The sequence below is a fragment of the Budorcas taxicolor genome, chromosome 16, assembly GCF_023091745.1.
Source record: "Budorcas taxicolor isolate Tak-1 chromosome 16, Takin1.1, whole genome shotgun sequence".
Classification (NCBI taxonomy): Eukaryota; Metazoa; Chordata; class Mammalia; order Artiodactyla; family Bovidae; genus Budorcas; species Budorcas taxicolor.
In genome coordinates, this window is record NC_068925.1 from 80220532 (window position 1) to 80247932 (window position 27401).

The following is a 27401-nucleotide window of genomic DNA, read 5'->3' on the forward strand; positions in this document are numbered from 1 at the left end:
TCATGATGTACTCTGCATAGAAGTTAAATAAGCAGGGTGACAATATACAGCCTTGACGTACTCCTTTTCCTATTTGGAACCAGTCTGTTGTTCCATGTCCAGTTCTAACTGTTGCTTCCTGACCTGCATATAGGTTTCTCAAGAGGCAGGTCAGGTGGTCTGGTATGCCCATCTCTTTCAGAATTTTCCACAGTTTATTCTGATCCACACCTTCAAAGGCTTTGGCATAGTCAATAAAGCAGAAATAGATGTTTTTCTGGGACTCTCTTGCTTTTTCCATGATCCAGCGGATGTTGGCAATTGGATCTCTGGTTCCTCTGCCTTTTCTAAAACCAGCTTGAACATCTGGAAGTGCACAGTTCACATATTGCTGAAGCCTGGCTTGGAGAATTTTGAGCCTTACTTTACTAGCGTCTGAGATGAGTGCAATTGTGCAGTAGTTTGAGCTTTCTTTGGCATTGCGTTTCTTTGGGATTGGAATGAAAACTGGCCTTTTCCAGTCCTGTGGCCACTGCTGAGTTTTCCAAATGTGCTGGCATATTGAGTGCAGCACTTTCACAGCATCATCTTTCAGGATTTGAAATAGCTCAACTGGAATTCCGTCACCTTTACTAGCTTTGTTCGTAGTGATGCTTTCTAAGGCCCACTTGACTTCACATTCCAGGATGTCTGGCTCTAGATGAATGATCACACCATCATGATTATCCGGGTCATGAAGATCTTTTTTGTACAGTTCTTCCATGTATTCCTGCCACCTCTTCTTAATATCTTCTGCTTCTGTTAGGTCCCTACCATTTCTGTCCTTTATCGAGCCCATCTTTGTATGAAATGTACCCTTGGTATCCCTAATTTTCTTGAAGAGATCTCTAATCTTTCCCATTCTGTTATTAACACAGTCCTAATATTTATGTGTATATTGTCTGGTTTGACAGTTTTACCAAGTTGTGATAAAGCTCATGGGTGGGGAAGGATGTGAACGCAGTGTGTAGATGTGATTGGATGTACAGTGTGGTGGAAAGTTTGTAGGCTGATGACAAGCAGTCAGTTTGTACAACTGGCGTTCGGGTACCAAGTCACCTGTGATGTTCACTTTTCATTGTTGTAGGAAAAAAGTCTATCATGTATACATTTTATAATTATCTTAAAATCAAATGATTTCACTTTTAAATTTGTTCTACTAGTAGCTTCCGTTTAGTTCCTGGGATACAAGAATTTAAATGGACACTGACCCTGCATTCTGTAGTTTATGACAAAGCTTACCATCACCCTGCGGAGTCTGTCACGTTTAAGGCTGGCTCACAGCTGGTTAATGCGGCTCTGAAGGAAGGGAAGAATTTTCAATTATTAAATGAGGATGATATTTTTAGATGTCTCCAAAATCCCAAATTGGTCCAGCTACTCCTGACCTCTTTCCACAGTCCAGTATCCCCAGTTGCCTTTCGCATATTTCCACTTGGGTGTTTTTGCTGTTGTTCCAAGCTCAGCATGTCTGGAGCTAAAGTCACAGTCCTGCTTCTGCAGCAGATGCTTCCTTGGTCTCCCTCCCTCTGTTGGTGGCGTGCCTCTTGCCTTGATCACCTCTGGGCGCCGTCTGACCCCTTCTCGCTGCTTTGTGCCTGGGCCCTCAGGGTTGTCCCTGTCCTTCCCTTCCTGTTGGCATCGCTGCCCTGCCTCCTTCCCGTGTCATTTCCTGGTCTCTGCAGCCTCACCGTCAGTACTGAATACTAGATTAACTGTCCCCAGACATCAGTCATAATGGGTCACTTTCCTTCTGTAAAACTGTCGGCAGATCCTTTAGTTCAGATCAGTCGCTCAGTCGCGTCCGACTCTTTGCAACCCCATAGACTGCAGCACGCCAGGCCTCCCTGTCCATCACCAACTCCCGGAGTTCACTCAGACTCATGTCCATCTAGTCGGTGATGCCATCCAACCATGTCATCCTCTGTCATCCCCTTCTCCTCCCGCCTTCAGTTTTTCCCAACATCACCATCTTTTCCAGTGAGTCAGCTCTTCACATCAGGTGGCCAAAGTATTGGAGTTTCAGCTTCAGCATCAGTCCTTCCAGTGAATATTCAAGGCTGATATCCTTTAGGATGGACTAGTTGGATCTCCTTGCAGTCCAAGGGACTGCAAGTCCAAGAAGTCTCAAGAAGTCCAAGTCTCAAGAGTCTTCTCCAACACCACAGTTGAAAAGCATCAGTTGTTTGGTGCTCAGCTTTCTCTATAGTCCAACTCTCACATCCATACATGACTACTGGAAAAACTGTAGCTTTGACTAGACGGACCTTTGTTGGCAAAGTAATGTCTCTGCTTTTTAATATGCATTGGAGAAGGAAATGGCAACCCACTCCAGTGTTCTTGCCTGGAGAATCCCAGGGGCAGGGGAGCCTGGTGGGCTGCCGTCTGTGGGGTCGCACAGGGTTGGACACGACTGAAGTGACTTAGCAGCAGCAGCATCTAGGTTGGTCATAACTTTTCTTCCAAGGAGTAAGCGTCTTTTAATTTCATGGCTGCAGTCACCATCTGCAGTGATTTTGGAGCCCCCCAAAATAAAGTCTGACACTGTTTCCACTGTTTCCCCATCTATTTCACATGAAGTGATGGGACCGGATGCCATGATCTTTGTTTTCTGAATGTTGAGCTTTAAGCCAACTTTTTCACTCTTCTCTTTCACGTTCATCAAGAGGCTTTTTAGCTCCTCTTCACTTTCTGCCATAAGGGTGGTGTCATCTGCATATCTGAGGTTATTGATATTTCTCTCAGCAATCTTGATTCCAGCTTGTGCTTCTTCCAGCTCAGCGTTTCTCATGATGCACTCTGTATATAAGTTAAATAAACAGGGTGACAATATATAGCCTTGACATACTCCTTTTCCTATTTGGAACCAGTCTGTTGTTCCATGTCCAGTTCTAACTGTTGCTTCCTGACCTGCATATAGGTTTCTCAAGAGGCAGGTCAGGTGGTCTGGTATTCCCATCTCTTGCAGAATTTTCCACAGTTTTTTATGATCCACACAGTCAGAGGCTTTGCAATAGTCATTAAAGCAGAAATAGATGTTTTTCTGGAACTCTCTTGCTTTTTCGATGATCCAGCGGTTGTTGGCAATTTGATTTCTGGTTCCTCTGCCTTTTCTAAAACCAGCTTGAACATCTGGAAGTTCACGGTTTATATACTGTTGAAGCCTGGCTTGGAGAATTTTGAGCATTACTTTACTAGTATGTGAGATGAGTGCAATTGTGCGGTAGTTTGAGCATTCTTTGGCATTGCCTTTCTTTGGGATTGGAATGCCAACTGACCTTTTCCAGTCCCGTGGCCACTGCTGAGTTTTCCAAATGTGCTGGCATATTGAGTGCAGCACTTTCACAGCATCATCTTTCAGGATTTGAAATAGCTCAACTGGAATTCCGTTACCTCCACTAGCTTTTTTCGTAGGGATGCTTCCTAAGACCTACTTGACTTCACATTCCAGGAAGTCTAGCTATAGGTGAGTGATCACACCATCAGGATTATGTGGGTTGTGAAGATCTTTTCTGTACAGTTCTTCTATGTATTCTTGCCACCTCTTCTTAGTATCTTCTGCTTCTGTTGGGTCCATACCATTTCTGTCCTCCTACGGGAACCCTTTCTCTGCCCGAGTTGTCGGGTCTTCTGTCTTCCTCTTCCCCCTCCTGTTTAGAGACCCTCTTTACCCTGTCTGACTGCAGTCTCTGCTTGCTCTCCCTCCTGTTTTTCTGGATGCAGTTGGGTCAGCCTGCCGTGGTGCCTACTGCTTTGAACTTGAAGCACACACTTGGTCTCTCTCATTTTGTGCTGGGTCGTTTGTTGCTTAAACCGTCGTCTCCAGTTTCCGAATTGACAAACTTGATCTGTCTAGACCATTTGTAGATTATTAGGTCCTTGGGCGTAGGGATTATTTCTAAATCCTTAAATTCCCCAGAACCCGTACTGGTATGTAAAATGAGCATGCAGTAATTGTAATACCGCTGGTTGATGAAGATCTTTCTCTAAATGATTGGACTCTGCCAAAGCTTTAAGGTAGAATTGCTACGGAGTGTGCCATTGCTGGTGAATATGCTCTTTGCACTTCTGCTCATGCCGTGGCGCTCCTGAGCTTACAGTGAGGCTGCCTCTTCTCGAAGCTCCTGAAGTCGGCAGTGAGTGGCCGTGAGCCCTGACTCTCCAGAGAAGGCGGACGAGGCCTGGCTGGCGGCCGCCTGGGTCCTGTGGCTGAAGCTCCACCTGAGCCTGCTGCTCAGATGCCCGCCTTTCCGGGGCGGGGGGCGGGGGGGGGGGGCGGCGCCGACGCTCGTTCTCGCCGGGCCTTCTTCCCGGGGAGTGGCCTGGCCTCCAGAGACATGCCCAGAGACTGGTCCCGTTGCTCAGCTGCCCGTCTGTCTCCCTGGGGCAGATCGGTCAGGCACCCAGGAGGGCTTCAGTGGGGTCGGACGGAGGTGGTCGGGGGTGGTGTAGTAACAGGGTTTTCTGGCGTTCGGGATGTTTGAGGGTGGTTCTCCTTGAACCTCAGCTCTAACTGGCCCTCAACAGGCCAAGCAGGGCGGGAGAGGCCAGCGTGGGGAGGCAAGGGGACCGTGGACGGTGGGCAGACGATGTTACACTCTCAGCTGTCGAGGCCTGGGGTCCCTGAAGTGACTGTCAGCCGCCTTTCCTGGTTGGCCGCTTGGATGGGAGAGGATTCAGACACGGGCTTTGGGGAATCTTGCCCTCGTCCTGCGTGTCCGAGTGCGCATGTGGGAGCGCTTTCCCCCGAGGTGCTGGGCTCAGGAGGCGTTTCTCCCTGATCATCCGCGGTGGCTTTCGTGATGTTCTCGGACGTTATCTTCTGTAAAGGAAAGTTCTCTCTCTTTCTCATTCCAGACTGTCTGCAGTGGTCAAATAAACCATCTGTTCATTAAAGGGTTATTGTTGTTTCTAAAAGAAATCTTTTACGATATAAGTGATGCTATTAAATAAACTGTGTTTCTTTTATACAAATCTTATAAGAACGTTTCCCCCTTAATCTTTGTAGAGAACGTGCCAGAGGAGCTGCGAGAGCCGTTCTACACGGACCAGTATGACCAGGAGCACATCAAGCCGCCTGTGGTCGGCCTGCTGCTCTCCGCCGAGCTGTATTGCCGCGCCGGGAGCCTCATCCTCAGGAGCGATGCTGCGAAGCCCCTGTTGGGCCATGACGCCGTCATCCAGGCCTTAGCTCAGAAGGGCCTCTATGTCACCGACCAAGAGAAGCTGGTGACGGAGCGAGACCTACACAAGAAGCCCATCCAGATGGTGCGTCTCCCACGGCCGTGCCGACGGCATGTGACATGTGTGCGTCTGAGCGTGAAGTGTGTTACCCAGCAGAGGGACCTAGGCTTTACAGTTGCACTGTCATCTCTGCCTGGAGTTTAAAAATTATCTTTTTCCTCATAAACCTCATTTTCAAATTGAAGATTTGTGTTTTTTAAGAATTGAAGTATGATTGATTTACAGTGTTGTATTTCAGGTGTATAGCAGAGCGATCCAATTAAGGAAGAGTTTAATGAACTATTTTGGAATGTTTGGTGCCATTCTAATACTTGGGAGAAACAATCACATAATTTCCAACTAAAGTGATTTTTTTTTTTTCAGTTTAAAAGCTTACTTTTCTCCATCCCAGAGACTTGAAGAGATGTAAGGGGTCCTTGTCTTCTTAGGGAAGTGATGGGAGTTGTGAGTGTTCGTTTATCGGCGTGAATGACCTCTTGGTCGATTTCTGTGTGCTCGGTATTTGAGTTTATTTAACAACCGCGAACGCATTCTCGTGGAGAACACGCAGGGCAGGGCCGGGTGCTGGCCTGGGCCGAGCAGGCGTGCCCTTCCTCCCCGCAGCTCCAGGGACACCAAGTGCTGGGTTCCCCGTGTCCGGTGTCAGTCTGTGGTACCGCTGGAACTGACGTTTACAAGATCCTGGGTGTCGAGAACGACCCTGGAACAGTGACTCATTCGCGCATTGGGGTAGATCAGGCTCTCGTATGAGACTGGGTGTCTTCCTTGGAGGAGGGGAGAGGGGCGTGTGTGGAAGAGTATATGAAATTATGAGGCTGAGGAAGGATGAGGGAAAATCAGTTTGCCAAATAGAGCTCTAGAAGAGCTGATTGACCTGCCTCTGCTTTCTGCCCGTTTTCCTTCTTTAAAACAACCTATTTTTATTATTTTCAAGAAATGAGGAATAACATCTCGAGAAAACTTTAGTTAATGAATCTAGTAACAGATTTATTAAACTGCAGAATCATTGAGGAAAACTAAGAATGTTTCTTGTCAGATAGGAGATTTTGGCCTTCTGTTGACGGCTGCAGGTTCACCTCACGGTTCCCTCTGAGGTTTGCACGCCTGCATGGCGCCCATGAGCAGCTTGCAGGCCCCAGGGCTGAGCAGAACTCCGCTCAGGGGCCCCGCAGCGGCTCCCCGTCCGTGCTCTCGAGTCTGCGCTGGGCGGACACTCCTGCTCTGCCTGCTTCTGCTTCCACTGCTCAGGCCAAGGGGATGTTTACAGAGCATGTCCATGGTGCTGAGTCTGCGTCTGCGTGTGCCCAGTGCCAATTCTTTCAGGGACCAGTGGTACACGTCACATGACCTGCTCATCCTCAGAGAAGGTTATCTATTTTAGGTCCTCTCTAATAAGAATGAAACAGACTTGCCACACTTCCTTCATTATTTTTCCTAGTGAGGCTTGTGTGTGTGAAGGTGCAGGTTTGGTAGACTACTCTTTGCTTTCCCATCAGGCTGCTTTCACTCTGCATTGATCTTGCCAGTAAATCTGACTCCAGGAATTGAGGGCTTCCCTGGTGGCTCAGTTGGTAAAGAATCCGCTTGCATTGCAGGAGACCCCAGTTTGATTCCTGGGTCGGGAAGATCAGCTGGAGAAGGGATAGGCTACCCACTCCAGTATTCTTGGGATTCCCTTGTGGCTCAGCTGGTAAAGAATCCACCTGCAGTGTGGGAGACCTGAGTTTGATCCCTGGAGAAGGGAAAGGCTACCCAGTCCAGTATTCTGGCCTGGAGAGTTCCATGGACTATATAGTCCATGGGGTCAAAAAGAGTCAGACACGACTAAGCAACTTTCACTTCACTTTCGCTTTCCAGGAGCTGAGGTTTAAGGAATGTGATGTCAAGGGTGTGGCGCTGCTTCTCTGGGTCTGGCTTCTGTCTGTGGGCCTCAGACACTCATGCTGGACCACATCATCTCCCCCTGCTGTGTCACACCTACTGGTCCGTGTTCTCACTGTACACTTTCAGTCTTTCTTACAACTTGATTTAAGGTTTTTCAGTTGCTATGAAGTTTTGATTGATGATATTGTACTGTTACTATTTTTCTAAAACCTGTGTGAGAAAATTTCTCGAGTACTAGTAAAAACTTTGTTTCTTGAGAAATCACTCGTTTTGGTTTTAGGCTAGTGAGAGTCCTTCCGTGTCCTGCATTTTGAGCAGTGCGGTGAAAACTAGTGTCTTAACTGCACCGGCTGCGCTGGCCCCACCACGCCTCCCGCCTCCCAGCTATCTTGGTTGGAGCCTTATTTCTGCCGCCGCCTCGCAGCCTCTGGGGAAATACGCGGGGGCAGCAGAAACGCCACTGTGAGGGTGAGGCGGGCTCGCTAAACAGAGGTGATCAGCTTGGGCTGGGTAGGGGTTGAAGGAAATGCCTTTTTTTTTTTTTTCAGGCAAAAGTGAGAACGCCTGTTGGGGATCTCTGCTCTCCATCCAAGTGCACTTAAAGAGAGATTGTGGGAGTACAGCCTGCAAAATATGCTCTTCTGTATCTACATCAATGGAAAAGTATTGTCAGGAAGTGTGTTTGTCAATGGGATGTATGTTAGCCGTTATTCAGCACATAGTTGTAGTCTGTAAGGTTGGCGGAAGGGCTGAACTGGGACGTGTGCGTGCCTGGCCCACGTGCGTGCCTGGCCCACGTCCATGCGCAGGCCCAGATGCAGCGCGTGCATAGTCGCCGGGTGGGAGGCACAGGCTCTGAGGCCTGACGTCATTGCTCCAGTCGGCGTTAAACCCACGGCGACTTGTGCGCCCTGGAGCCGTAGTGTGTCCTAACCCGAGTCAGGTCACCTCTTGGGCTCTCTGTCCACACAAGTACTGGTACGTAGGAGGACTTGGAATCTGAGGGACTTCTGGCAAGTGGAGCCAGATGGGACTTGTAGCTTTTGAGCTTTACTCTGCAACAAAATGAAGTTGCATGTATACTGCGTTTGATATCATCAGGTTGGGCTGATGGATTTGATCTGTGTCATAAAATCTTAAATTCTATGAATGTCATAAATGATGCTGTGAAAGTGCTGCACTCAATATGCCAGCACATTTGGAAAACCCAGCAGTGGCCACAGGACTGGAAAAGGTCAGTTTTCATTCCAATCCCAAAGAAAGGCAATGCCAAAGAAAGCCCAAAATACCGCACAATTGCACTTATCTCAGATGCTAGTAAAGTAATGCTCAAAATTCTCCAAGCCAGGCTTCAGCAGTACGTGAACCGTGAACTTCCAGATGTTCAAGCTGGTTTTAGAAAAGGCAGAGGAACCAGAGATCCAATTGCCAACATCTGCTGGATCATGGAAAAAGCAAGAGAGTTCCAGAAAAACATCTATTTCTGCTTTATTGACTATGCCAAAGCCTTTGAAGGTGTGGATCAGAATAAACTGTGGAAAATTCTGAAAGAGATGGAAATACCAGACCACCTGACCTGCCTCTTGAGAAACCTATATGCAGGTCAGGAAGCAACAGTTAGAACTGGACATGGAACAACAGACTGGTTCCAAATAGGAAAAGGAGTACGTCAAGGCTGTATATTGTCACCCTGCTTATTTAACTTCTATGCAGAGTACATCATGAGAAACGCTGGACTGGAAGAAGCACAAGCTGGAATCAAGATTGCCGGGAGAAATATCAATAACCTCAGATATGCAGATGACACCACCCTTATGGCAGAAAGTGAAGAGGAACTAAAAAGCCTGTTGATGAAAGTGAAAGAGGAGAGTGAGAAGGTTGGCTTAAAGCTCAACATTCAGAAAACGAAGATCATGGCATCCGGTCCCATCACTTCATGGCAAATAGATGGGGAAACAGTGGAAACAGTGTCAGACTTTTTTGGGGGGGGGTGCTCCAAAATCACTGCAGATGGTGATTGCAGCCATGAAATTAAAAGACACTTACTCCTTGGAAGAAAAGTTATGACCGACCTAGATAGCATATTGAAAAGCAGAGACATTACTTTGCCAGCAAAGGTCCGTCTAGCCAAGGCTATGGTTTTTCCAGTGGTCATATATGGGTGTGAGAGTTGGACTGTGAAGAAAGCTGAGCGCCGAAGAATTGATGCTTTTGAACTGTGGTGTTGGAGAAGACTCTTGAGAGTCCCTTGGACTGCAAGGAGATCCAACCAGTCCATCCTAAAGGAGATCAGCCCTGGGTGTTCATTGGAAGGACTGATGCTGAAACTCTAGTACTTTGGCCACCTCATGCAAAGAGTTGACTCATTTGAAAAGACCCTGATGCTGGGAGGGAATGGGGGCAGGAGAAGAATGGGACGACAGAGGATGAGATGGCTGGATGTCATCACCGACTCAGTGGACATGAGTTTGAGTGAACTCCAGGAGTTAGTGATAGACAGGGAGGCCTGGCGTGCTGCGATTCATGGGGTGGTAAAGAGTCGGACACGACTGAGTGACTGCACTGAACTAAACTGAAAGAGCCTTAGAGATCAGAGCTGACCTGTGTGTAGTAGAAAACTTGCCAGCCGGGAGCAGCCTGGGGAACACAGTCCAGGGGAACTTTGAACACAGACTTCCTGGCCCTCCAGAGCTGCTAGCAGGGCGCCTTAGAACAGGGGTCGAGGCACCTTGAAGCATGCAGGGTCCCCAGGCAGGGTTTGAACTCATGTCCCTATAGTGGGAGCATGGAGTCTTAACCTCTGGACCACCTGGGAAGTCCCTGGGACATGTATTTTTAACAAGTGTTCAGAGTGACTTCTATGATCAAGAATGTGATCTGAGAAATTTATCTACTCCAGAGTCATTTCACATATGTAATACTTAGAATTTAGAGGTTAAGCAATTTGGCTAGGGTAGCACTGTTATTTGGAGAAGGCAATGGCACCCCACTCCAGTGTTCTTGCCTTGAGAATCCCATGGACGGAGGAGCCTGGTGGGCTGCCGTCTATGGGGTCGAACAGAGTCGGACACTACTGAAGTGACTTAGCAGCAGCAGCAGCACTATTATTTAGTAGCAAGACTAGAATTAGAATCTGAATGAGCTAAAACTGTGACTTTCTAATTTATAATGCTGTAATCCAAAGCAAATTTGAGCACTTAAATATTTGGATTCATGCTATGTAAACTGTAGACTGGTTATGAAATCAAACTCTTGGTTGTAAATCAGCTTTCCACTCATGTTTGCATGTATAGGAAAAAGAGTTGGTATTCGTAAAGCTCTATTAAAGTAAATGTATATGTATATAGTATGTGTGATATGAAATAATGAGATTGATTTCCATGTATGATTTATAAAATAACCTTTATTACTTAATCAGATCTTGTTCTGAAGCAGTCATATAAAGAAAAATTTTATTTTGAAGTGTTTCTTTTAATGAGTGCCAGAAAGAGCTTTAGTAGTCTGTTTGCTCAATGGGAACTAAAGTGTGCTGATCGATCATTTGATAAGGAAGGCATGAAACGTTCTGTTGGTGAACTATCAGCATTGCTATGATGGATGCTTGGGGCAGTCACACAGTATAAGCTGAAGAATCATAATGCGCCTCTCGTGTTGCCCCTTAGGGCTTCCCTGCTGGCTCAGACGATAAAGAATCCGTGTGCAGTGTAGACCAGGGCTTGCTCCCTGGGCCAGAAAGATGCCCTGGGGGAGGGCATGGCGCCCACTCTAGCACTCTTGCCTGGAGAAGCCCATGGACAGAGGAGCCTGGTGGGCCACAGTCCACGGGGTCACAAACAGTAGGAGACGACTGAGCGACTCTCTCTCACTCTCACACACACGCTCTCACACACACTCACTCTCACACACACACTCACTCACACACACACTCCCACACACACACTCACACTCACACGCTCTCACACACTCTCACACACACGCTCCCACACACACGCTCCCACACACACACACTCCCACACACACGCTCCCACACACACATGCTCTCACACACACACACTCACTCACACACACACTCCCACACACACTCTCACACACTCACTCTCACACACACACACACTCCCACACACACGCTCTCACACACACACTCCCACACACACGCTCTCACACACACACACACACTCCCACACACACGCTCTCACACACACTCTCACACACACACACTCTCACACACACTCACACACACACTCCCACACACACACTCACTCACACACACACTCCCACACGCTCTCACACACACACTCCCACACACACGCTCACTCTCACACACTCCCACACACGCTCTCACACACACTCCCACACACACTCATTCTCACACACACACACACTCCCACACACACACACTCACTCACACACAGGCTCCCACACACACTCTCACACACACACACTCTCACACACACGCTCTCACACACACTCACTCACACACACACACTCCCACACACACGCTCTCACACACACTCACTCTCACACACACACTCCCACACACACGCTCCCACACACACTCACTCTCACCCACATACACTCCCACACACACGCTCTCACACACACTCTCACACACACACTCCCACACACTCACTCTCACACACACACTCACTCTCACACACACACACGCTATCCATTACCCTGCCTTGCTGTAGGATAAGGTCAGTGAAGCTGTGTTTAAAGCAGAGGGATGATGGGAGCATCTGTTTGCCCTCAGGAAGGCTCTTCCTGCAAGTAAAGGGGTGTGGCTTTATCGCATTTTGTTGTCTGCATTCTCCTGACCACGGGTGCCTGCACTTGGATGATGTGAACCTTAGAATCCAGAGAGAAAGAAGAATCCAGAAAGAAAGAGGAAAATGCTTGTTGGCATGAAATCGGTGCTCCTCGTGGGAGTGTAAGCCGTAGCACTGGGATCGTACAGGCGGGTGTGGTGACTGCTGCCCGCCGGTGAGGAAGGGCGTCGGGGCTGAGTGATTCACGCTGTTTCCGTGGGTAGGACGGGATCGGTGAGAGGCGGCGGGCTAAAGAAGGTCCTGACCCAGTTTGGGCTGTGCAGGCGTGCTGTGCGTCACCAGTGATACCGCCCCCTGCACGGGGGCCACACGTGAGGGGAGCCCGGGGAATCGACCGGTTGGCTCGACTGTGAAGAGGCTGTGAGCCCGAGTTGGGATTTTTAACTCTTGTGCGTTACAGGATCACAGAGTGAGTTTCCGTGCTGCTCTCCTGGGGGTTTGCTGTGGCAGCAGTGGTGCGCGGAGTCGTTTCTATCCTGCCTGCATCAAACAAACAAAAGAGCAAAACCCCGCCGGCCCGTCCTCCTCGCTGCTGCCCCCTGCAGCACACTCGCCCCCCACTGCTGTTCTGGGGTCCCCAGGGCGCCACCGTCGCTGGAACTCAGTCACTGACCCATGTAAGAAGTTTAGAAACTGCCCTTTAGCGAAAGAGGGTTACATAAATGTGAGATTTATTACAGTAGTGGCTGAGGAAGGACTTATTTCTAGTCACCCGTGTAGAATAATGTCTTGGAAACTATGAGCAGAGCTTATCTGTGAAAAATTATTCTAAATTCTTCCGGCATTTGTTGAACAGGATTTTCTTCATGCATAGTGCTGGGTATTCCATGAATCATGGACTTGGTTTGGATTCCGTTAGTATTTCAAGGCTCAAAGTCACATTATCTTTTGATATAACCATTTTTTTTAACATTTGACTTAGCGTTTATTTTATTTAGAACTCCAGATTACTTTCTTCTAGAAATAACTTGTTGAATGTGTGTTCATTTTACCGGATGATCTCACAAAACCTTTATGTTTATAATAAACCTAAAGTCAGGCCATCTATTAATGTTCTCCAGTTTATTGACAGCACTTCTGCCGGATACTCTGTATCACCTACCGTGACTGGGAGGAGCCTCTGTCCTCCAGAGACTCGCGTTCTCCTGGGGGTTAGAGAAACAAGCAACTTATAATACGTGTGTTTCAGGAGTGGAGGGGCTCCAGACTTGCTCCTGCTCTTGGGCCGAGTCTTGACGGCTCTGAAGGGGCTTCCGGGCGGGCACAGAGGTGCAGCTGGTGTGTGGGCGCGTGCCGTCGGAGTGCAGCTTCAGCCCGGGTGCGTGTCCAGAGACGACGAGCACTGAGGCCGGAGCACTGGACGGGGATGGGCACAGTGACCCCGCGTGTCCTTCATCCTGGAGGTGATGGCTCTGCAGCAGCCAGGGCAGCGTTGGGCTCGCGTTGCAGACGGTCACTCTGCTGGGGGAGTGAGCATGGCGGCTGTGGAGGTGCCGGAGGAGCGTTGCTGAGGTGGAATCGAGGTGACTCTGTCTGTCCGTCCCTCCCTGCACCCTCCCGCCTTGGTGACTGTAAGTTCATTCTCCAAGCCTGTTTCTGTTTTGTCGGTCTGTCCATCTGGATCATTTTTTTAGATTCTACATATAAGTGCTGTCAGGTGATACTTGCCTTTCTCTGCCTGGCTTCCCTCGTATGGTGACCCCAGGTCCACCCGCACTGCGGCCAGTGGCGTCATGTTGTTCTTTTAACGGCTCACGTTCCGTTGTTGTGCGTCCCACATCTTCTTTATCCATCGTCTGTCGGTGGACCTTGGGTTGCTTCTGTGTCTTGACTGTGGTGTGTCGTGCTGCTGCGAATGTTGGGGTGCATGTATCCTTTTGAACGAAGCTTTTCTCCAGGTGTCTATACGCCCGGGAGTGGGGCTGCCGGGCCCTGCGGTCGCTCTGTGCTTAGTTTCTGAAGGAGCCCATGCTGCGGCCGGTGGCGGCTGCCGGCTCACATTCCCGCCGGCGGCGTGGGAGGGCTCCCTGCTCTGCGTCTTCTGTCGCTTGTGTGTTTTTGATGATGGCCACTCTGACCCACGTGGGGTAACACCTCACTGAGTTTTGATTTGCATTTCTCTAATAATTAGCGCGGTTAAGCATCTTTTCATCTGCCTCTTGGCCATCTGTGTGTCTTCCTTGGGGAAACGTCTATGTAGGCCGTCTGCCCGCTTTTGCCTGGGTGTCTGTTCCTTCGGTATTGAGCTGCATCATGAGCTGGGTAGACTTTGGAGACTAGCCCCTGGCGGTGCAGCGGCTCCCCGGCCCGCCCCAACCCCTGACCTGGTGCGTGCTCTTCCTGCACATGCCGTGCTGCCACCCCTGTTCTCATCCTTGTGGATTTTGCTCTGCGTCGATTCTGGGAGCCTGGCAGGAACTGTCAGCGTGAAGCAGGGTGTCCCTCCGTGAGAAGGGTGTATGGCAGCCACGAGGAGCGTGGGGAGAGGAGCAGATGGGAGACTGAGCGCAGGGGAGGCTGGCTGGATGGGCCAGGCCTCTCTGGGCTCAGCAGAGTCCCACAGGCTCTGGCCTATAAGCAACCAGAGTTCATCCCTCGCGCCCTGCTCTGGAGGCAGGGGCCAAGGCCAGGGAGTCGTCATGGCCGGGTGTTGCTAAAGGCCGATTCTGGGTTGCAGGCTGCCAGTCTCCTGCTGTGACCTCCTGGGGGAAGGGAGGGAGCCTCCCTGGGGCCCTGCCTCCTGACCCATCCCCTCCCAGGGCCCCCCTCCTCACACCATCACCTGGTGCTTTCTAGTTCCCACATTTGAGCTTTAGGGGGACACAAACATTCAGCCATGAAATTAAGACGCTTACTCCTTGGAAGGAAAGTTATGATCAACCTAGACCGCATATTAAAAAGCAGAGACATTACTTTGTTAACAAATGTCTATCTAGTCAAGGCTATGGTTTTTCCAGTAGTCGTGTATGGATGTGAGAGTTGGACTGTGAAGAAAGCTGAGGGCCGAAGAATTGATGCTTTTGAACTGTGGTGTTAGAGAAGACTCTTGAGAGTCCCTTGGACTGCAAGGAGATCCAGCCAGCCTATCCTAAAGGAGATCAGTCCTGGGTGTTCATTGGAAGAACTGATGCTGAAGCTGAAACTCCAATACTTTGACCACCTGATGCAAAAGAGCTGACTCATTGGAAAAGACCCTGATGCTGGGAAAGATTGAGGGCAGGAGGAGAAGGGGACAACAGAGGATGAGATGGTTGGATGGCATCACCAACTCAATGGACATGGATTTGGGTGGACTCTGGGAGTTGGTGATGGACAGGGAGCCCTGGTGAGCTGCAGTCCATGGGATCTCAAAGAATTGGACACGACTGAGCGACTGAACTGAACTGAAACATTCAGATCTCAGCAGGTACTCTTCTTGCATAGGGACGTCTCATTTAGTGACAATTGACTTTAAAAAACAGATTTTTAAAAAGTGTTTCGCTTTGCAAAATAATTTTTAAATTTTAAAAGTGTTTTATACCAGGATTCATTTTCATAACACTGATTTAGAAAAGTATGACTTTTAGTAACCTAAGTTTTCAAGAATACATTATGTGAAATGAAAAATGTCGTGTTTATTGCAATGTTTAATGTAATGTTCATTATTTTAAAAGACTTGCTCTTAATGCAGTCTCCTTTAGCTACTGAAAACATGTTTTATATATCTCATTTCCCCCAGTTTTACTGATAAAAACTGCATATATTTAAGCAGTACAATTTAATGTTTTAATATGCACATATATTGCGTATATTTATCATATTGAACCAAGTAGTATGCCTAATACATAGTACTTACAAAACGAAATGTTGACTTCTGGCCATAAAAATCAGATGTTTCCGATCGATTGGGACGGTGGAGAGCTTACCGCCAGAGGCCACGTCTGTGCTCTGTGCCCTGCCGCTGCTGGTTTACCCAGGGGTTGATGGCAGAGGCTGCTTGCCTTGTGTGGGCAGCATGGGGATGGAGGCAGAGGCAGAGCTCACGGGCACCCTGCCAGGCCTGGGGGCACTCCGCGTCTGTCTGTCCTGAGTTGGCCCATCTCCCAGAGTCTGTGCCCTGCCTCAGTGTCCCCTCAGTAAGTCCCAGGTGTTTAAATTAGCACCTTATTCAAGAGACCACTGTCTGCCATTGAAAGAAACGTCGTGAAACACTGTGTAAAGAATGAGACACCCATCTCCTTTGTCCCAGTTTAACTGTGTTCCAGTTAACTCCGCGGACAGCTTTTGCGTAGCAGTGGAGTCTGGCGTGGAGAGAGGCCTTTGCCGCCGTCTGGGCTGGAGCTTTGGAATTCTCTTGACTGAGGCCCTCATGGATGCATTGTGCTGCGGGACCTGCAGCTGGCCTAGCTGCTGCCACACGTGACAGTTACCCTTGTAACCTGACTTGTTTCCTGTTCTGTTTGCAAAACATGAGGATTGTGGTTGATGGAGCCTACTTCATGCTTGACCCACAAATGGGTTATAAACACACATTTAAAATAACTTGTTTAGTTGTTTTTTTACAGGGAAGAGTGGTAAGGTGACAGTGTTGGTACTGAAAACCAGATGCCATACTTATATTTTTCTTAAAAATGTATTTTAATCTATAAGTTACCAACTTGTATCTGATTTAATGAAAAAAAAAAAAAAGGAAACCGTGGGACTGGAGTTTGTGTGTGGACTTGCCACCTTAAGGTGTGTTTATCTAGGGCCTTTCCTGGCTTTGCAGTGGTTAAGACTTGGCGCTTTCTCTGCCGTGGGTCTAGTTTCAATCTCTGGTCTAGGAACTAAGATCCCACGAGTTGCACAGCGTGGCCAAGGAAAAAAAAGATTTACTTTATCTAATTTCAATGGCATATTTCTAGTAGATTAATTTTCCTGAAATAATACTTTGATACCTGTCTTACTTTCCAATTAAAAAATGTTAGTCATTTCATTTGATTTGAAGTTAAGTATATATTGCAGATTCATCTGCATATTCTTTGGTAAAAAATTTGACTTTTCAGAGCTAGCTTCTACAGTATGATATAACGATATACTTCCAAAGTATGGTTACTTCATACTTTGTAAAATAAGTTTCACTTGTAAATAGTGAAAGTTGTATTGTTCGTTGGTAATCTCACCTTCATAACGTATTCAAAGTGGCAAAAGCTAAATATTTAGAGAGTTGTCTGATAGTATAGACCTGCCAGCAGTAATTCTTGATGATTTTTGAAGGTGAAGTAAATGTATATTAACTGAGACTTTTCATCTTTTAAAGAGAGAAAAGGTGACTATCCACTGTGGATTACTAAATTTAAGGAACCAGTGCTGTCGAGGGTACTTTTCCTTTAAATAACATACAGCATTAGCATCAGCTCAGTCACTCAGTCGTGTCCAACTCTGCGACACCTGGCCTCCCTGTCCATCACCAACTCCCGGAGTCCACCCAGACCCATGTCCATCGAGTCAGCGATGCCATCCGACTGTCTCATCCTCTATCGTCCCCTCCTCCTCCTGCCTTCTCAGTCTTTGCCAGCATCAGGGTCTTTTCCAGAGAGTCAGCTCCTCGCAAGCATTAGCTTACACGCTTGCATCTGAACATACATGGCTGGAGCACTGGGTTTGAGCTGCTTTTGCAGGTGTGGTGCAGAGATCAGACTTTCCCATCTGTACAGCCCCGGCCAGCACTGTGAGCAGGGCACGGGCCCACGGTGGTCTGTGGTCGTCCACACTCCAGGCTGTGTTGAACAGACTGACCGCGCACCCCGTCCCCATGATACCGAGCTGTTTTTTAGCTTGGCAGACTGTAATAGTTTAGCAAACTGTTTTTAATTAATGTCAGTGATGAGAGTTAAGGAGAATAGATGATTATTTAAAAACTGTAGAAACCGTTCCATTTGGATGCTTGCCTGTGTTTAGACACCTGGATCAAAGAGCTTCTGTGATAGAAGAGGATCTCTGTAGTGCTCGGACTCCTCCTGAGCATGCCCTGTTCTGCGTTGAAAAGAGGGTTAGAATGAGCTGTGGCACAGAGTGGCCGTGTTGCGAAGCTGTCCCAGGGGCCTGTCTTTCAGGAAGTCCTCTTGCTCTACTTGCTGGGATCTAAGGATGCTGATTATGAGTTTGGAGGTTTGAGCTGATTCTGAGTTTTCCTGAAGCTCAGATCTTTAGTTTGCGGTAAATAGTCCACCTAGTAAACATTAAAAGGGTGACTTTAGAGAGTGATGAGGGCCATGAGGAAAATGAAAGTGGGAGGATGTGATGGAGCAAGCTGAGGAGACGGTGTGCATCGCTCCTGGGTGGGAGGGTTGGGGCAGCCTCACCCAGGAGGGCGGCTGTGAGCAGAGCTCTCCACCAGGGGCCACTTAGGCCGAGACGGGGCGGCCAGCATCCCCGACAGCGAACGAGACAGGCCACCAAGTAAGTCAGCCTCACGTCGGGATGATCAGCTCCTGGGGAGAGTTTCCTGGAGGGAACATGTTCTGGAATTTGAGGTTTGGGGGCTACACTTGTTACTTTGTGCTTTGTGCGATGTGAGCTACTTGATTCAGTAAGTGCTTGTTGAGAACCACTGGGGCCTCGGTGACAGGACAGCGATGGGAAGACAAGAGCCTTGCTTTCACACAGCTAACACTGTAGCAAAGTGGATGAGCAGTAAAAAGCTAAACAGACTGTAACAGTTTCCGATAGTGGTGAACGCTCTGAAGGAAAGAAATCAAGAAGAAAGAGGCAGAGGGAGTGAAGTGTGCTGTCTCCCGCCCAGGCGTCAGCGAAGGCCAGTCCAGAGGACTGATGCCTGAGCTGAGGCCTGAATACTGGAAGGACTCCTGGGAAAGAACATTCCAGGCAGCGGAGACAGCAGGCATAGTGGCCTGCAGGTATGTCTCAGGAACTGGGAAGAGCCACCAGATTGGCCGTGAGCAAGGTGGTTAGTGATGTTCAGCATCTTGCCATGCTGCCTGTTGGCCATCCACGTGTCTTCTTTGGAAACAGTGTCTATTCCGGTCCTCTGCCCATTTTTTAATATGTATATATTTTGGGGGGTTAGCTTGTTTTTGATTCGAGTTTTGTGGGTTCTTTATTTATGGATATTAGCCCCTTGAATGTTGGTAGCTCAGTTGTGTCCAACCCTTTGTGACCCCATGGACTGTAGCCCACCAGTCTCCTCTGTCCATGGGGTTCTCTAGGCCACAGTACTGGAGTGGATTGAACATCCTCTTCTCCAGGGGATCTTCCCAACCCAGGGATTGAGGCTGGGTCTCCCGCACTGCGAGTAAATTTATTTTACTGTCTGAACCACCAGGGAAGCCGTTGCTCAGGCGTGTCCGACTCTTTGCTCCCTCATGTACAGCAGCCCCTGCTAGGCGCCTCTGTGCGTGCAATTCTCCAGCAAGAGTCCTGGAATAGGCTGCCGCTCCCTTCTCCAGGGGATCTGCCCGACCCAGGGATCGAACCCAGACCGCCTGCATCACAGGCCAGCTCTCTACCATCGGAGCCACTGCCTATATTTTCTTCTGGGAGTTCTGTGGTTTCAGGCCTTACATTTAGGCCTTCAGTCGATTTTGAGGTGATTTCTTTGTATGGTGTAAGAACACGCTCTCTTTACGTGTGGCCGTTCGGTGCTCCTGGTGCCACTCAGAGAGACTCTCCCCCATTGGTCTCCTTGCCTCCTGTGCTGTAGGCCGGTTGGCCGTAGGTGTGTGGCGTTATGTCTGGGCTCTGTTCTGTTCGGTTGGTCTGCGAGTCTTTCTGTGCCAGCACCACGCTGTTTTGATGACTGTGGCTTTGTAGTAAAGTCTGAGGTCAAAGGTCGTGACACCTCCAGTTTTGTTCTTTTTTCTCATAAAGTTTCGTTTAAAATGATGGTGAGGCACGGGGGTTCCGAAGTGCTTTGGCTGCTTTGACAGCTGACTCATCGCAGCACTCTGTGGCACCGCTGTCTATAGTCGGCCTTCCCCTCCCCCTCTGCGGTCTGTCCCTCACTCCTAGCTCCCGTGTGGTGATGAGAATCTTACTGAAGGTCTGAAAATGCAAGGAAAACTGATGTTTTTAAAAATCTCTTTTTTGTTGTTAAACAGCATTGTTATTGATAAATTATTCTTTCTTAGTATTTTTCATGATCTAAATTAGAATTTGGATTTGAATAATGTCAGTATTTAATGATTCATTAAAAATCAATGTTTTAAAAGAGTTAATGTATGTTATGGTCTACCAAAATTATAGAGGGAGCGTTTTACGTGGACATTACTTCTCAACTGTTTGAAAAATCAATGCTCTTTAAGGTATTACCGGCTCAGAGGGTTAATAAAAAAAAACTTGACAGTCTTTTGATCCCTTCACACATTTGTTCAGCTTGGTTAGAATGGACAGAGTGGAGATGTGCGTGTCATTGTGGGCAGGAGCGTCTCTGGCGGGCCGTGTCAACCAGGCTGTGTGGGGCTCGGGGGGCTGACAGCGCCCGTGCTGTGTGCACCGACCCCTGTACGAGCTCAGACGGCTTCCTCGTGAGCATTCGTTTGGCAGCCAGCCAGCTGGTGTGGTGCCTCGCGGGTCTACAGCTCTTTGCCTCTGGCTGGCATCTGTGTGGAGAGGCCTTGATGCCGGCCTGAGCGACTTCGGGTTCTGAATTCTGCTGCTGTGCCTGCTTGCCCAGAGGCCTTCAGCCGGGAAGGAGCGTGACCTCTGGGTGCTTGGCAGGTGGGAGGAACGGTGTTCCCACTTCTTACTTTGCTGATGGAGTTTCTGCCATAGCTGTGTTCAAACCTTGTGAAATTTTGCCTGCTGTTATACGGCTTTAACTCATCTTTGTAGTCTCCAGAAACCTGGGTGGTGACCTCCCATGTCGCCAAGGAGACCTTGCAACCTTCCTCTCTCTCTCTTCCACAGACAGCGCTTGGCAGACGGACCCTGCCTGCGTGGTTGCAACAGCTATGATTATGTCATAACCTCGTGTGGTTCAATTTCTTTTCTTTTTTTTTTCTGGTAAAGCTAGTACTGTCAGGCGCATTTTTCATACAGACCCAGATGAAAGAAATTTGCTGACAAACTTCTTTTCAGGCAGTTTTTTGAGTGTTAACTGGAGCTTTTCCTGATGGTTATTTTTATATGATAAAGCATATTTCAGTGTATTTTGTGCAACTCGTTCTTAGATTTTGAGATTTGAAGCACAGTTTTTGGCTGAGGATCCATATGCCTGGGAAACTTTCAAATCTGGAAAGCTATGAAACACAAACACACTTTGAAGTACACCATATGTGACTGGTTCAACTATATGAGGGATGTCATACTGGTTAGCAAATGAAAGAACATAGCTGTCATTTTAGGGCTCTGGCATGAGGTGGCAGCAATTATGCTGAGTGCTGGTGACGCGCCTGAGCTGCCACATATAAACTGTCCTATAAATCAAACTTGCCCAGGTCACCGCGGTTAGGACATCTGAAAGCCACAGACGTTCCATGCTTAAATCTTGGTGGGCTGGATATTATCACCTGCTTCCGGGGATCTCCATGAAGCAGCCCAGGCTCTGCTGTCCCGGTGGTGGCGGCCATCCTGCCTGCTTGCCGTCTGTGCTGGCTCCTTGCAGGTCCACGTTGAGTCAGCCGGGCACACTCCCGATTGGATGCCTTAAACTGTTGATCCATGTAGCATTCGTTTGGGAAAACATAAGAATAAATGATTACAATGAAATTCGAAGATTATCTTCAGGTGATAAACTGCTTTGCAGGCTAAACCCAGAGTCATACACTGACTGATGCCTGAGGTATTAAACCACTGTAACTCACTATGTCACTGAACATTCAGGGTACTTTGATGTACTTTGATCTCATTTGACCATTCAGGTATGACCTAAATCGAATCCCGTACGATTATATAGGAGAAGTAAGAAATAGATTTAAGGGCCTAGATCTGATAGAGTGCGTAAAGAACTATGAACGGAGGTTCGTGACATTGTACAGGAGACAGGGATCAAGACCATCCCCAAGAAAAAGAAATGCTAAAAAGCAAAATGGCTGTCTGGGGAGGCCTTACAAATAACTGAGAAAAGAAGAGAAGCGAAAAGCAAAGGAGAAAAGGAAAGATATACTCATTTGAATGCAGAGTTCCAAAGAATGGCAGGGAGTGATAAGAAAGCCTTCTTCAGTGATCAGTGCAAAGAAATGGAGGAAAACAATAGAATGGGAAAGATTAGACATCTCTTCAAGAAAATTAGAGATACCAAGGGAACATTTCATGCAAAGATGGGCACAATAAAGGACAGAAAGGGTATGGACCTAACAGAAGCAGAAAATATTAAGAAGACCTGGCAAGAATACACAGAAGAACTGTACAAAAAAGATCTTCATGACCCAGATAATCATGATGACGTGATCACTCATCTAGAGCCAGACGTCCTGGAATGTGAAGTCAAGTGGGCCTTAGGAAGCATCACTATGAACAAAGCTAGTGAAGATGATGGAATTCCAGTTGAACTATTTCAAATCCTGAAAAATGATGCTGTGAAAGTGCTGCACTCAGTGTGCCAGCAAATGTGGAAAACTCAGCAGGGGCCACGGGACTGGAAAAGGTCAGTTTTCATTCCAGTCCCAAAGAAAGGCAATGCCAAAGAATGCTCAAACTACCGCACAATTGCACTCATCTCACACGTTAGTAAAGTAATGCTCAAAATTCTCCAAGATTTCAACAGTACTTGAACTGTGAACTTCCAGATGTTCAGGCTGGTTTTTAAAAAAGTAAAGGAACCAGAGATCAAATTGCCAACATGTGTTGCATCATCAAAAAAGCAAAAGAGTTCCAGAAAAACATCTATTTCTGCTTTATTGACTATGCCAAAGTCTCTGACTGTGTGGATCACAACAAACTGTGGAAAATTCTGAGAGAGATGGGAATACCAGACCACCTGACCTGTGTCTTGAGAAATCTATATGCAGGTAAGGAAGCAACAGTAAGAACTGGACATGGAACAACAGACTGGTTCCAAACTGGGAAAGGAGTACGTCAAGGCTGTATATTGTCACCCTGCTTATTTAACTTCTGTGCAGAGTACATCATGAGAAATGCCAGGCTGGATGAAGCCCAAGCTGGAATCAAGATTGCCGAGAGAAATATCAATAACCTCAGATATGCAGATGACACCACCCTTATGGAAGAAAGCGAAGAATAATTAAAGAGCCTCCTGATGAAAGTGAAAGAAGAGAGTGAAAAAGTTGGCTTAAAACTAAACATTCAGAAAACGAAGATCATGGCATCTGGTCCCATCACTTCATGGTGAATAGATGGGGAAACAGTGGAAACAGTGTCAGACTTTATTTTTGGGGGCTCCAAAATCACTGCAGATGGTGACCGCAGCCATGAAATTAAAAGACGCTTACTCTTGGAAGGAAAGTTATGACCAACGTAGACAGCATATTAAAAAGCAGAGACATTACTTTGCCAGCAAAGGTCTGTCTAGTCAAAGCTATAATTTTTCCAGTAATAATGTATGGATGTGAGAGTTGGACTATAAAGAAAGCTGAGTGCCAAAGAATTGATGCTTTTGAACTGTGGTGCTGGAGAAGACTCTTGAGAGTCCCTTGAACTGCAAGAAGATCCAACCAGTCCATCCTAAAGGAAATCAGTCCTGAATATTCATTTGAAGGACTGATGCTGAAGCTGAAACTCCAATACTTTTGCCACCTGATGCAAAGAAGTGACTCATTTGAAAAGACCCTGATGCTGGGAAATACTGAAGGCGGAGGGAAAGGGGATGACAGAGGATGAGATGGTTGGATGGCATCACCGACTCAGTGGACATGATTTTGGGTAAACTCTGAGAGTTGGTGATGAACAGGGAGGCCTGGCGTGCTGCGGTTCATGAGGTCGCAGAGTCAGACACGACAGAGCAACTGAACTGACTGACTGACTGATCTCATTTGATGTCTTGTGGGGTGAGAAGGTAAGTATTACCCACATTTGATAGATGAAGAAAAGGGCGTTCAGTGAAGTCTGAGTGACTTTCAAGTCAGCGTTTTTTTTTTTTTTTTTTTTAAGTGACTTTGTTAAGGTATTATTTAAATAAAATGTACCTATTTAAAGTAAATAGTTATCTTGCCGGACCTGACCGGGGAACTGCACTGACTGATGCTAATGTGAATACTGCTCCAGTTAGAATGTGGAGTTTCCCTGTGGCTCCGTTACTGTGCATAGTGCTTGTACGGCCCTCCTGTGTTGCGGCCTGTGGCCACACTGCACTCCTTTTTATCACCAGCAAGCCTCCTGTTGCAGGGCTAGGACACAGTTTACGTATCCACTCGTCAGTTGGCAGACATTTCCACTTTCTGGTTACTGTGAATAATGGCTGCTACGAATATTCATTTACAAGTTTTTACTCGAATACCTGTTTTCAGTTCTTTAGAGTATGTACCTAGCTGGAGAAGTACTGGGTCATAGTGGTAATTCTGTGTCTAACTCACTGAGGAGCCTGTGAAGAATTTTCTACAGGAATTGCACCATCTTACCCCCTACCAGCAGTGTCTGAGGGCTGGAAACTCTCCACATCCTTCTCATTTTAAAAACTGTAGCCATCCTGAGTGGCTGTGAAGTGGCAGTCTCGCTGTGATCCTGTTTTCCGTTTCACTAATGACTTCGTGTGTCTTTTCATGTGCTTGGTGGCCACTTGTGTGTCTGCTTCAGAAAAACGTCTGTTGAATTCTTTGCCCATTTTTAAATAGAGTGGTTTGCCTTTTTGTTGTTTAGTATCAGTTTCAAATTTTAAGTGAATTTTTTTTGCTTTAAAAGTCAGTTTTTTAAGTTAAAAAAAAGTGAGAAGGCGAAGTCCCCCACAGTCATGGCACATGTATGCTCTTTGGGTGCCTCTCCTTTGATTCGACGAGTTTCCATCTGATGTTACGTTCCTTCAGCCTGAAGAACTTCTTTCATCATTTTTTTGTGTGACAACTTCTCTCAATATTTGTTTGTCTAAAGATATCTTTATTTCATCTCCAGTTTTTTTGAAGAACATTTTGTTGGTTATAGAACTCTGGGTTGACAGCTTTTTCTTTCAGAGTAATAAAGGAAGTTCTTGAGGCCTTGTTTCTTTTCCTGTGTCCTCCCCCACGCCACAGCTTTTTGGGGCTCTGCTTACAAAACGACCTGCTGTTTTCCCGAGGTCGCTGGGGCTCTCTGCTCTGGTGTCTGTTGCTGTTGATGGTGAGGCTTGTTCCTCGTCGCTGGGGCTCTCTGCTCTGGTGTTTGGTGTTGTTGATGGTGAGGCTTGTTTCTCTGGGGCTTTAGTTCTGATGGTGTCTCTTGCTGTGTCTTCAGGCTCACTTTCTGCTTCATCTGCTGTTAAGCTCATCCAGTGAATCTTTTGTTTCTAATACTGTGTTTTTAAGCTCTACAAATTCCTTTAAAAAAAAACCAATATATTTGTTTCCTCAATATGTTCATGTTTTATATTGTTTTAGAGTCTGTGTGATAATTCCATCATCTTTCTTAAATCTGTCTGGTTCCTCTCCTGATCATGAGACATATTCCTGCTGCTGTGTCTTGTAATTTTTAATTTAATGGTAGACATTGTAGCTGTCATATTTTTCAGGGTCTGAATCTTTCCCACCTTTAAAAAGGGTTGAATTTTGGTAAGCTTCTTGTGAACCTGTAATTATTTTTAAATAATTTTTTTTAAGTTTTGAATTTTTTTTTTGGTAGGCAGTTAAGTTACTTGCAGATCATCTTGATCCTTGTGAGCTTGTATTTGGCCTTTGTTAGGGCAGGTCTGGAGTGACCTTTGCTATTTTAAGCCAGTTGTTGTTCAGTGGCCTTCTGGAGTCTCGTCTGAGTATCCTGGACAGGCAGTGTGGTCTCTCCATCTTGCTGTCTGGAAGTGGAGTGTTTGCAAGCTTCAGTGAGCCGAGGGGGTTGATTCTGCCCACAGGCCTCCGTAGCTGTCCTCTCCTTGGGAGCTGGCTTCTGTCCAGCCTTTCTCAGTCCGGCCTTGCTCATGTGCAGGTGAGTGGCCTGCCAGAGGGCGCCCCCTGCAGATCGCTCTGAGCAGCTTCCCCTCCTTAGTCTGCTCCACAGGTGTCCGCTGCCTCCGCCTTCCTGCCCAGACTCCAGTCTTCAGCTCAGCGAGCCCAGCACACGCAGCGTGGGCTCACTCTCCTGCTCTGGTGTGCCAGAAGCACCTTTGCATGTGCTGTGGAGGGGCTGCTTGTGTTGGTTCTGCTTTCAGGAATCACACCCCTGTGTCATCTGTAGGCCAGTGCTTGTAGCAGTCTGGACGTGTGTGTGTGTGTGTGTGTGCGCGCGTGTGTGTGGTGTGGTGGGTGTGGGTGTGTGTGTGTGTGTGTGTGTGGTTCTGCTTTCAGGAATCACACCCCTGTGTCATCTGTAGGCCAGTGTCTGAAAGTAGTTTTCTGTGTTTTCCCAGTTTTGCAGTTGTTTCTGGCAGGGGGCGAGTCTTGAGCCAGTTGCCCTTCGTGACTGAGAGCCGTTTTTGCTGTCAGTGGGCCCCGTCTAGACACCAGGCGCCGGCGCTGCTCTGGGCCCTCACATCTGTTGACGCGTGTTGTCCTCAACACTTTGTCTGAGGTCTGCAGTGTTTTATCCCTGATTTTATACGTGAGGAGCCGAGCTGCAGAGGCCTGGAGGGCCCCGTTGTCAGTGGCAGCACATCCCTGGAGCCCCGGTGTGCCCAGGCAGCCTGACCCAGAGCCCCCTCCTGAACCAAGGCTCGCGGTGCCTCCGTGCTGTGGAGCCCGGGAGGGTCCACCTAGGGCTGCAGTTGCAGCAGCTCCCTGGCAGGGGGCGGGGGGAGCCTCAGTGAAGCCAGTCAGAAAGACTGATTCAGGAGATGCAAGTGGGCAGTAACTGAGAAGGGGAACCGAGTGTTCAAGGCATTCAGATACAGGGCTTGAGAGGACAGGGAGAAACTCATAGTGGAGACTAAGCGAGGTGATGTGTTTACAGCACAAAAGTATCAGTTATCGGACGTCTCTGGTTGTCCACTGGCTAAGACTCACTCCCAGTGCAGAGGGCCCAAGTTCGATCCCTGGTCAAGGAACTAGATCCCACATGCTGCAACTAAGACCTGGAAGAGCCAAATAATTAAAAAAATAAGAGTATTAATGATCATAATACCAGGCAATCAGTCTCTGAAGAGCTTTATTGGAGCGCTGCTCAGCAGTACTGTTGACACTGTTCACGGGTCCTTGAGGCAGGAACACTGAAGTGCTTGGCATTCCCTTCTCCAGTGGGCCACATTCTGTCAGGCCTCTCCACCATGACCCGCCCGTCTTGGGTCGCCCCACAGGCATGGCTTAGTTTCACTGACTTAGACAAGGCTGTGGTCCTAGTGTGATTAGATTGCCCAGTTTTCTGTGAGTATGGTTTCAGTGTGTCTGCCCTCTGATGCCCTCTTGCAACACTTACCATCTTACTTGGGTTTCTCTT

The 27401-nt window shown here is 47.7% G+C and overlaps 1 protein-coding gene across 2 annotated transcripts in view; it reads left to right on the forward strand.

Annotated features, from left to right (window-relative positions):
* CAMSAP2 (calmodulin regulated spectrin associated protein family member 2) overlaps positions 1-27401 on the forward strand; it is a 96923-nt gene that overhangs the window by 16021 nt on the left and 53501 nt on the right. For both annotated transcript variants that reach the window (XM_052653600.1, XM_052653601.1), the window contains exon 2: positions 5027-5286. In XM_052653600.1, the coding sequence (XP_052509560.1) occupies positions 5027-5286 (260 nt within the window). The remainder of the gene's footprint in view (positions 1-5026; positions 5287-27401) is intronic.